This window comes from Oncorhynchus tshawytscha, linkage group LG01 (genome assembly GCF_018296145.1).
Source record: "Oncorhynchus tshawytscha isolate Ot180627B linkage group LG01, Otsh_v2.0, whole genome shotgun sequence".
NCBI classification, from domain to species: Eukaryota; Metazoa; Chordata; class Actinopteri; order Salmoniformes; family Salmonidae; genus Oncorhynchus; species Oncorhynchus tshawytscha.
Window position 1 is genome coordinate 85509495 of NC_056429.1, and position 12373 is coordinate 85521867.

At 42.6% G+C, this 12373-nt stretch overlaps 1 protein-coding gene across 4 annotated transcripts in view; it reads left to right on the top strand.

Moving 5' to 3' along the window:
• The window catches only part of LOC112258857 (sorting nexin-29), a 167745-nt gene that overhangs the window by 30297 nt on the left and 125075 nt on the right, over nucleotides 1-12373 (top strand). For all 4 annotated transcript variants that reach the window (XR_006084102.1, XM_024433484.2, XM_042326996.1 and 1 more), the window contains exons 12-13: nucleotides 1096-1159; nucleotides 1291-1419. Coding sequence is in view for 3 of the 4 variants with exons in the window: in XM_024433484.2 (XP_024289252.1) it covers nucleotides 1096-1159; nucleotides 1291-1419 (193 nt within the window). In the remaining variant the exon portion in view is untranslated. The remainder of the gene's footprint in view (nucleotides 1-1095; nucleotides 1160-1290; nucleotides 1420-12373) is intronic.

Sequence of the window (12373 nt, forward strand, 5' to 3'; positions counted from 1 at the left end):
TGCTGCCGTGGGTTTTTCTGTTTGACTGAAGTACTAAGTGGAGGGAGGGGGCCATTAGGATCTTGAATACAAGACATGCGTCGGTGTATTGAACCAGATTTTCCCCACTCAGTAGCTAATACTGTCTGTGGATGTAACAGTGATGTCTACTCTATCCAGCACTTTGAGAGCCTGTTGTACGCACACTGAAGGGGTTTTAATGTTGTACAGCAAGCTTGGGCCCAACCAGTTAAGCAGTATGTTAATTGGGTGAGTATCATAGCATTGAAGTCCAGTTTTGCTGCCCCTACCAATTTGGTATGTATGGGAAATGAGCTAGGTTGAGTCCATTCAATGGATTGAGGATGTCACTAAATAACAAACATCTGATACTCCTCATTAAGCAGTTTCTCTAGATACAGTATGTGTTGGCTTTCTACTGACAGCTGCTCTTGACAGCACTATAACCATTGCTTAACCACCCAACATCATTATGTAAAAGTTGATCAGGATAGGGGCGGCAGGGTATCCTAGTGGTTAGAGCACGCTGGTGTATCAGGCAGTGTAGTGATCTCATCTGCGGTGAAAAAGCTGATAGTCGGGCAGGCAGACCCTGTACCCCTGTAAGCAGCTCTGATTGGCTGTAACTTGTATGTTTGGTGACGATTGACAACAATTAATCGGTGGGACTACAGGAAAACAGATTCGCCAACTGTAGAATATTGAAAGAGGGCTCCTTTTTCGTACTAACCATCAGGTTTTTGCAGAGTTTTTGTAAATGTTCTAAAATTTATGTTCAGAATTTATCAAAGGGACATTCTAAATTGAATAAAAGAGCCTTATCTGGCCCGCGGGCCACCAGTTGAGTAGCCCTGCTCTATGTTCTGGACCTAACTTGTGTCGTCATGACAACGACAGAAGAGTTGGCTACAGGCAGCAGCACATGCAGTATGAAACCAGTTTAGTATTTCATGTATCACTCAGCTCAGTGGCACAGTAGTGGTAGTGATGAGACTTCAATATGGGCTGAAAAGAAATGTGAACAATAACCACTTTTCCAGATGTATTTTTTTGCATCTGTGTGTTTGTCTGTGTTTAACGGTCTCTCGTCCACAGTGGAGCTCCACCAGGCCATAGTAGCCATGATGAACAGGAAGGATGAGCTGGATGAACACAACATGTGAGTCTCCTAATGTTGATGGTATGAGTTGATCTTTGGAGCTATGTGTGTATATATGTATGCAAGTTTTCTGAGACTGTGTTTTTTGTGACTGTATGGTAATAGTATTGTGTTCTCTTCCGGGACTCAAGGTCCCTGCGTAGCCTGCTGGATGGGGAGATGGAGCACTCTGCTGGGCTGAGGCAGGAGACAGACGCCCTGAGGAGACGCCTGGATGAGCTGGAGGAGAGACACACAGCCAAGGTGCAGGCTCTGGGCAGGTGGGTGCCACTGGTGGTGGTTGTTCCCAACGGCAGGTTCCCATGGCTCAGTTGGTTTCCTATCCCTGTGCTACAATAAATCAGCAGATGTCACAAAGTGCTTCTACAGAAACCCAGCCTAAAACCCCAAATAGCAAGCAATGCAGATGTTGAAGCACGGTGGCTAGGAAAAACTCCCTAGAAAGGCAGGAACCTAGGAAGAAACCTAGAGAGGAACCAGGCTCTGAGGGGTGGCCAGTCCTCTTCTGGCTGTGATTTTAAAGAGTTCATGGCCATTAAGTCCAGATCGTTCATAGATGACCAGCAGGGTCTTATAATAATCACAGTGGTTGTAGAGGGTGCAACAGGTCAGCACCTCAGGAGTTAACGTCAGTTGGCTTTTCATAGCTGAGCATTCAGAGGTCGAGAGAGGGTCGAAAACAGCAGGTCCGGTGAACAGGTTAGGGCTCCATAGGCAGAACAGTGGACCATTGGTGGTTAGAAAAGGAAAAACATGGATCTCAATGGAAACGGTCTTTAGAAGTTCAATATAAGCAAGTGTGTTTTTTGGGTGGCGTCTTAAGTGTATGAGTTGAGTATGCTGCGAAGTGCACTTTTAACATTTGAGCCACTTAGTCACACTTTTATAGTGTTCTATCTTAACCAGCCCAGTTCTTCCACCTCACTACACTTTTAAGCCAAACAGGAAACTCCAGCCAGCCACTCACACTCAAGTGCTATCCTCCACCCAAATCTGACCTGATCTGATCAATAGTCTCTAAAAATACTGGAATTGGTAAGTAAGCCCTTCCTGTGTGTGTCTAACAAAGCCCCGTGGATGTGAGCTGGACTAAGATCCTCTCATAGATTTACCCACATTGATTCATCACAGCGAGAGGAGTGAGTACTGGGCTGGTTAAGATGTGGGCCGCCCACTGACTGAGGCAATGCTTCTGACACGCCTGTATGTAACGCACACTGACTGAGGCAATGCTTCTGACACGCCTGTATGTAACGCACACTGACTGAAGCAATGCTTCTGACACGCCTGTATGTAACGCTGACTGACTGAAGCAATGCTTCTGACACGCCTGTATGTAACGCTGACTGACTGAAGCAATGCTTCTGACACGCCTGTATGTAACGCACACTGACTGAGGCAATGCTTCTGACACGCCTGTATGTAACGCTGACTGACTGAAGCAATGCTTCTGACACGCCTGTATGTAACGCACACTGACTGAGGCAATGCTTCTGACACGCCTGTATGTAACGCACACTGACTGAGGCAATGCTTCTGACACGCCTGTATGTAACGCACACTGACTGAAGCAATGCTTCTGACACGCCTGTATGTAACGCACACTGACTGAGGCAATGCTTCTGACACGCCTGTATGTAACGCACACTGACTGAAGCAATGCTTCTGACACACGTATGTAATGCTGACTGACTGAGGCAATGCTTCTGACACGCCTGTATGTAACGCACACTGACTGAGGCAATGCTTCTGACACGCCTGTATGTAACGCACACTGACTGAAGCAATGCTTCTGACACACCTGTATGTAACGCACACTGACTGAAGCAATGCTTCTGACACACCTGTATGTAACGCACACTGACTGAGGCAATGCTTCTGACACACGTATGTAATGCTGACTGACTGAGGCAATGCTTCTGACACGCCTGTATGTAACGCACACTGACTGAGGCAATGCTTCTGACACGCATGTATGTAACGCACACTGACTGAGGCAATGCTTCTGACACGCATGTATGTAACGCACACTGACTGAGGCAATGCTTCTGACACGCATGTATGTAACGCACACTGACTGAGGCAATGCTTCTGACACGCCTGTATGTAACGCACACTGACTGAGGCAATGCTTCTGACACGCCTGTATGTAACGCACACTGACTGAGGCAATGCTTCTGACACGCCTGTATGTAACGCACACTGACTGAAGCAATGCTTCTGACACGCCTGTATGTAACGCACACTGACTGAAGCAATGCTTCTGACACGCCTGTATGTAACGCACACTGACTGAAGCAATGCTTCTGACACGCCTGTATGTAACGCACACTGACTGAAGCAATGCTTCTGACACACATGTATGTAACGCACACTGACTGAAGCAATGCTTCTAACACGCCTGTATGTAACGCACACTGACTGAAGCAATGCTTCTGACACACATGTATGTAACGCACACTGACTGAAGCAATGCTTCTGACACACATGTATGTAACGCACACTGACTGAGGCAATGCTTCTAACACGCCTGTATGTAACGCTGACTGACTGAAGCAATGCTTCTGACACACATGTATGTAATGCACACTGACTGAGGCAATGCTTCTGACACACATGTATGTAATGCACACTGACTGAGGCAATGCTTCTGACACACATGTATGTAATGCACACTGACTGAGGCAATGCTTCTGACACACATGTATGTAATGCTGACTGACTGAGGCGCATGTTTTCAAGCTCACACGGACGCAGAGAAAGCCTATTCCCTACCAGCATGGAGCTCGGGCTGTTCTTCCAGTGATGTTAGCAGAGCAGAAATGAGATCTCACCCAGGAAGGCGGCTGGGCAGGCGGCCAGGAGAGAGTGGGCCTGGCCAAAGAGACACTGGTCCTCTGCTCGGTTTGGAGGAAACACACACTGAGAGATTATTCTTTTTTCTTACTTGGCACTGAGCGTTTCCTGAAGGTGGTTGAGAATGGGATATTGATGTACTGTAAAGACCCCTCCTAAGGTTTGGGTGGTTTTAATGTAGTTGTTGAGAGGATTTTTGTTGTTTTGCTGCTTTGTGAAGTCAATTATCTTGCTGTCTCAAGGGGCTACTGTACAGTTGAAGCTCCCACTTTTAACAGTCTTCTACTCTACTCCGTCTGCCTACTGTGCTGTGGGCACAGAGGAAGGTTTATGAAAGGAAAACCACAGTAAATGTTTGAAGTATTGTTTGTCGAGCCTCTAAATGGCACTCAGGAGTATTAGATGTAGACGTCCTGTATTTTATCCTCTGAGTGTTTTACTGTAATGTTTTCTCAAACTGGGGCAGGTTTATACTCCTGTTTTTTACTGTCAAATCCAAATCAAACCTCTGGGACTGCAATCCCAGAAGCCTTCAGTAGAGGTCAAACAGGAAACTGTGGAAACTCTTCCTGCCTTTTACTCTTTCTGATATATGGACTTTTCCTCTCAGCTGATCCAATTTCACTAATGGGCGTATAGACCGTCCATTTTGACCGAGATGTTTGGATGGAATACCCCCATGTGGAATATCCCCAAACTTCCTCAACGACACATGCCGGTTGTACAATACACAGCAAAGTTAGTGCTGTAGGATGTCTTTGAAACTTTCAGGGATACTTGTAATGTAGAATGATGAGCCCATATAAAAAGGACTGTCTGGGACATATCCTCCAGTTCCAGTTGTCAGTCTGTTTCTGTTCAGGGAATTGAATCTGGACAGATGCTGTAGATTTGGGTGTGGCTTGTGTAAGAACACAGCCCCTACATTATCCTCCTAAGTCATTCTCTACATTGTCTTTCCTTCAGTGACACCTTCATATTACTCTAGCACAATAGATGGCTACACATACTCACACTGTACAAAACATTAGGAACACCTTTCTAACATTGAGTACCACCCCCTTTTGCCCTCAGAACAGCCTCAATTCATCGGGGCATGGACTCTACAAGGTGTTGAAAGCTTTCCACAGCGATGCTGACCCATGTTGACTTCAATGCTTTCCATAGTTGTGTCAAGTTGGCTGGTTGTTGTTTGGGTGGTGGACCATTCTTGATACACAGGAAACTGTTGGGCATGAAAAACCCAGCAGCATTGCAGTTCTTGACATGAACCGGTGCGCCTGGCACCTACTTCCATACTCCATTCAAAGGCACTTCAATTTTGCCCATTCAACCTCGGAATGGCACACACACACAATCCATGTGTCAAGGTCAGCCTATGTCGATACATTTTCACATCGATACAGTGCGATCCGTGTGCACTGTTGGCCAGAGAACTGATCTCTCTGCCTGCCTGCCTGCTCCCTGCCTGCCCTGCTCTCTCTCCCATTCTGGTACAGGTACCCTTGCCACCCTCTCTCTCCCCGGAGCTTTGCTCGCCTACATCATATGCATACATCGCTGACTTTTTATTGATCTGTGGTTGGACTATTTGATTAGTGACTCTTAGGTTAATAAATAAAAACAAACATGTTGCTATTATTCATGTTGCTGTTGTCTACCCTTGGCTTTTACAATGTTGGCCATACTTTTAGAGCCCGTTACTATGTGAATAAGGAAATATATGACTGTTTCTCCCTCGAGTTTTGTGAGAAACCCCACTCTTGCTCCGGAAGTGCACGTGAGAACTATGCACATTTCTCTCAAACAATATGTGAGAAATCTGACTCTTGCGCTTACATGTCAGGACTGTTCTCTTGGTACTGAACCATGTCTCTGGACTTCATACATCTCCTGAAATATGTGTCTTTAAAGACTCTGGTGACTCTGGATTGTTGTTCAAGTGCTGTCTGTCAATCCAAATGTTGTAACCCTCGATCTAGACTTACCATCATCTTGATGCTTATATTGTCTGGAAATGTGCGATCTAACCCAGGTCCTGACATTCTTACCCCTGCCCAATTTAAGTAGTCAGAGTTGCCTGAAGTTTTTGCATATGAGTGTAAGAAGTCTTCTGCCGAAGCTTGATTTTGTGAATATATGGACAACAGCTGCCGACCCTGATGGATTTATGCTTTCTGAAAAATGTCTCAAAAAAATCTATTAGACTAAAATATTGGCATAATTGGTTAGAATGTTTTTCGTACAGAACGTAAATCTAAGGGTGGTGGTGTTGCTGTATATGTATAAGACAAGTTCTCGGTGGTCGTTCTGACTTCTGTTACTAAACCTAAGCAACTTGAAAATCTGTCTTTGAACCTAAACCGTGGCTCATTTTTAAATATTGTTGTATCTTGCTGTTATAGACCTCCATCTGCACTGTTGGCTCTCTGGATTGTATTTTCAAATAGTTTTCACAGAATGTCAATTCTGAGTTTGTCCTGATGGGTGATCTAAATCAGGACTGGCTAGCATCTCGCTCTGATCAATTTAAAATTCTATGCAATACCTTTAATCTCACTGATTGTCAACAGGGTAACTAGGTTGAATATAAAATGTCCTCTTTGATCTTAACCAATACTCATTGTTTTAATGCTTCTGGTATTTTTGCAAATGACATAAGTGATCACTGTGAGATGGTAAAATTCCTAAGAAATCTCCAAGTGTCATTACGAAAAGAAACCTAGAACGGTTTGATATTCAAGGTTTTTTGCATGATGTATCTAGCATTGAATGGAATTAATCTCTGATGTTGAACTAGCCTTTTCTTACTTCCACAACGCATTCCAGGATGTATGTAATAGGCCCCTTTAAAAAAAATCAGAATCAGAATTAAGGGCAGAGAGAACCCTTGATTTACTAAGGAATTTACTAAAATCATAAGGAAACAAAATGCTATGTAGGCTAAAGCAAGAGGGTCTGGTTCAGGAGATTATTGGATATCTTTTAAGCATCTTCCAAATATGGGTGTGGCTATGATCTGTAAATTGAAAGCAGACCACTACCTGAAATCTACTTCAGATAATCTAAATAATCCATAAAAATTTTGGCAAGTAGTGAAAGGTTTGGAGTGCAAAAAAGATACACAGCTTCCCAAACAATTGTTGGTCGACATACAGATTAACTGAGAGAACCTTCATTCTGAAAACCTTGAAACATTTTTTAGATGCAGGCAGTTTATTTGAAAAGGTCATAGGTATAATTGACCTCCCCAGCTAAAGGCCTACTTCCAAGAAAACAACATCTTAAATGGAATGCGAATCAGGTTTTTAGGTTTGGCCACAGCAACATTGAAGGTTTTAAATGACATCCACTGTGCTCTAGACAAGAAGTTACATTGTCTGTCTTTATTGATTTGTCGAAGGTATTTAACACTGGCCCATGCTGTGTTAGTGCAAAGGTTAAAATGTTGTGGAATTACTGGTCATGCTCTAGATTGGTTTATAAATTACATATCAAATCGTACACGATGTGTAATAGTGGATGGTTATAAATTTGAGTCCATAGAGGTGTGCTCAGGTGTTCCGCAAGGTTTTTTTTGGGCCCACTGTTGTTCATTTTGTATATCAACAACATTGGGGATATTATTGAAACAGCGGATATTCATTTTTATGCAGATACTGTTCTTTATTCAAGTGGTAGTAGTTTATATTTAGCTTTTGAAGATGACCAAAGAGCATTTAACATCATACAACAGAATCTGTATGATTTTAAAGATGATTCTAGATTCGTGTAAAACAAAATGCATGGTATTTTCAAATGCCAGGCATGTTATTAATCATGTCATTGCTACGTTGGCTGGACATACTATAGAGCAAGTCAAACTGTACAAATATTTGGGTGTGTGGGTTGATGATAAGCTGAGCTTCACTGTGCATGTAGAGAACTTGATAAGAAAGCTCAAGCTGAGAATAGGTTTTTATTACCGGCGTGATTTTCTTTGGAGGCCAGGAAGGAGCTGGTACGATGTACATTACTGGCAGTTTTATGTGTGTGTGTGCGCACAGTCCTCAAACACTACCCTGAGTGCACTTGATTCAGTGTATCATGCAGCTCTCAGATTCATTACAAATTAAAAATGTCTAACACAGCATTTTGATCCCTACAGTGCTGTTGGCTGGTCATCATTGACATTGCGTAGGCTTAAATACTGGTATACACTGATTTATAAGGCCATATTGGGTAAAATGCCATTTTATCTCTTTTTTTTTTCAATTTAAAGTTTTATGTTTTCCTGTTTTTCAATCAATCAACCAACAAAACACATTCACAGATGTGACAGGCTTTAAAAAAAAGAAAAAGTAAAAAAATAATACATTTGAAAAAATAAAAATACAATTAAAATGAATGATGAAGTCAAATAAAAGCATTTATTTTTCTTAATCTATTTATTTTCCTTGGTATATATATATATATATATATATATATACATAAACACACACACACGTACTCAAAAACTAAATTAAAATAAAAACACACAAAAAAAACACAACACTTGCAGCAGCACTATCAAGGTTCTTATCAGCTATTTCAAGCATTCGCTGAGACGACGGGCCAATTCGTTTTTAGGTTTTACAGTACCTTACACAACATGTATCTGCGCATTTCCCTAGTCACCCCGTTCACTCTATCCAGTTTGAAATATAGTTGAATAGTGGAGACCAGAGTCTATCAAACTTGGGCTGTCTCTTTTGGAGGTCATAAGTGAGCTTTTCAAGAGGAAGAAAGTCAACAATCTGGTCAATCCACATTTTAAATGTAGGAGGGGTATTAGAGGCCCACAATAGAAGAATACATTTCTTAGCAAAGTATGTAATAGTCATAAGCAAATTTTCTCTGTCAGGATCAAGAACAAAGTCCTGCTGGGCATTAAGAAGATAGATACACGGGGTCATATCAAACTGTACCTCTAGTATTTTCTGTGCAGCAGTATGTAGAATCTGAATCAGAATCAGAATCTGGCAATCTCTCTACAGCTCCAAAATACATGCATATAGGTTCCACTTTCAGAGGTACATCTTTTACAGTTAGGAGACATATCTGTTTTCATTCTATGGAGTCTCAAAGGAGTATAATAAAATTTGTTAAAAAAATTGTAATTAGATTCTTTCATTTTTACACTGGTAGAGGAGCAGTATACCCTGTCGCAAACCTCCGCCCATAACTCATCACTGATAGTCAGACCAAGGTCCTTTTCCCAGATTATTTTCAAAGGAGTAAAGGAGGAGCTTCCTTTCTCAGAAAGGAGTCTATAGATGTAAGATATTTTGCCTTTAATGGATTGTGCTGTGACAAGAAGGGTTTCAACTTCATTCAACTGAGTTCTAAACCTCCTCTTGGAGGTAAATTAGGAAATTACATGTCTAATTTGAAGATATTTTAAAAAATGGGATCTTGGTACATCGAATTCACTGCAGAGCTCTTGAAAGGATTTCAGTGTAGTGGTTTTCTGATGAAATAGGTCTGAAAAGGTCCTGATTCCTAGAGTATGCCAAAGATTAAAGTTGGCATCCCTCAGGGCTTTTGGCAAGTCTGGGTTGCCTACTATAGGCGAGTGAGAACATATTTGGGAGGAAATGCCCAGGTATTTCTTACAGTCCCTCCACACTAGTAGGGTGCTGTAAATCACAAAGGTTTTGGCTATGTTGCCCACTTCACTAAAGTTATTAATGAATATAATTGAGCTTAAGGGCAATGAACCACAGGATTGGGCTTCTATCTGAATCCACGTTGACTCTTGTCTGTTTGTGATCCATGTTAGCATGTTGCGGATTTGGGCAGACCAGTAGTACAATTGAAGGGAGGGAAGGGCAAGACCACCCTTAGATTCAGGTTTCGATAGAGTAGAAAACTTGATCCTAGGTTTTTTATTGCCCCATATAAATTTGGTGATGCTTTGGTTAGTTGTTTTGAAGAAGGAAACTGGGAGATAGCATGGGAGCATCTGAAATAAGTAGTTCAGTCTAGGGAGGACGTTCATACGGATTACATTAATTCTTCCTACTAAGCTAATTGGGAGGGAGATCCAGGTTTGGAGATCGTTCTTGATTCGATCCAGGAGTGGAAGATAATTTTCCTTAAAAAGGCTATTCAGATCTGGTGAATAATTTTGCACGCCCAATTTTTCAGTTTTTGATTTGTTAAAAAAGTTTGAAATATCCAATAAATGTCGTTCCACTTCATGATTGTGTCCCACTTGTTGTTGATTCTTCACAAAAAAATACAGTTTTATATCTTTATGTTTGAAGCCTGAAATGTGGCAAAAGGTCGCAAAGTTCAAGGGGGCCGAATACTTTCGCAAGGCACTGTATATGTTTAATATAGTAATTGGTTGACCATATAGTGACCCAGTTATCAAAATAAATCTCCCCTCCGGATCAGATATGTTTTTGTCAATTATGAATGGAACATTTTTATGGATAAGTATGGCTGTGCCTCTACTGTTTGATTTGAAAGATGAGAAATACACCTGTCCCACCCAAGCTCTGCGGAGTTTGGCATGTTCAGCATCACAGAGGTGTGTCTCTTGTAATAGCGCGATGTCTGCTTTTTCCTTTTTTAGAACACATAGTATCTTTTTTCGTTTTATTGCATGCCCTAGACCATGGCAGTTCCATGTCAATAGATTTAAGGTACTAGTCATCGTCATCGAGCAGTAATCGAACTTTAGTGCAAGTCATCGCTGGGTAAAAGTGGATAGTAATTACAGCTGCGTTCACATAAAAGGAAAATAAATGGTGTACATAAAATAATAATCTCTGAACACCCCAGCCGAGTTCCCAAACAACTCGACACATCCCGTTGGATCTATTACCCCCGCTCAGTCTCAATTCTGTGTTCCGAATAAAACAAAAACCGGGAACAGTTAGCAACGCACAACGTCTCCCTCTCCCCACCAAAGAAATGCCTCATCCTCTCCACCCCGCATTGAGTAAATAACACAGTTGCCCTCGTCCAGACCACAGTTAAAGAGGGGAGAAAAATAAAATCAATAGCCCAGCCTAAATATACCTCCCCCAAGGGACCTAGGGAACCCCAAGTAATAATAGCAACAAAAAAAACCCAGGGAAATAAAAGTAGGCTGAAACATTAGTAGGCCTAGGTTAGGCTATACAGCCCATCCCTCTCAGTTAAAGGGAAATAAATATAAATTGGACGGCTATAATGACATTTAGGGGGTGGGTCTCTGGATATCGGCTACATGTCGTCTTACCTCCTTTAGTAATGGCATTAATCGCATTTAGTCATTGGTCTGTTTCTCATTGGCCAGGATTGTCTTTCAAAAAACGTTTTGCCTCTTCGGGAGTTTTGAAGTGTCGCAAGGCTCCTTGGTGAAGAATCCTGAGCTCATTTGGGTATTTGAATCCCCTGAAGATGCCTCGGTCAATGGAGTATTTCTTCACTTCGTCAAATTCTCGGCGCTTTCGGCGTATTCCAGCTGACAGGTCCTGGTGTAAAGCGAGTTTGGCGTTTCCCACTGTGATGGTGGTGTTTTTCGCCGCCTGTAGGACTCGTTCCTTGTCGGTGAATCTCAGGAAACGTATGGTGATTGGGCGCGGTGATTGTCTGGCTGCTGGTGGGGGCCTCAGTGCTCGGTGAGCTCTCTCGAGTTCTATGGGCCTGTCGGTGGACATGTGGAGCCACTCGGGAAGTTTGTCTTGCAGGTAGCGGATCAGTGGCATGTTTCCCTCTTCTTTTTCGCCCAGATTGAATAGAACACAATTATTCCTTCGCCCAATGTTTTCCAGGTCCTCTGTTTTCTCTTCCAGATGCTCGATTTTCTTTTTAGCATATGCTATTGTTTCCATGGCATCTGTCAATAAGTTTTCCATGGATAGGATTCGCCCCTCTGCCTCGTCCAGGCGCCCGCGTTTATGGTTATCTTGTTGTTGATGTCAGGCAAAGCGTTTTCCAGGATTGTCACCTTGCCCCCTATCGCACTGAGCTGAGAGTTAATGGCATCTAATTTAGTGTTTAGTTCTGTACGTTTGGATCTCAACTCAGAAAGGATGTCTTCGACAGAGTGCGAGGTTGGCATTCGTTGTGCCTCGTGGGGGAGCGGGTTCTCTTGCTCCTGGCTAATGGCGCTAGTTTTTTCTGAAGCTAGCTTCTTCTTGGAGGCTTTTTCCGTCGCTAATACTCGAGTCTGGGTAAAAATGTCACCTGTAGTGTCGCCTTTTGTAGCCGCCATGACTTTTTCTTACTAAAGCTAAATGAGTTTGAACTTGGAGTGGAGGTAAGATTAGGAATTGGAAACTACTTGTGCGGAGCTCTTAGTTCATGCGGCCATCTCGTCCAAGGGTCACGTGATCCCCCTTA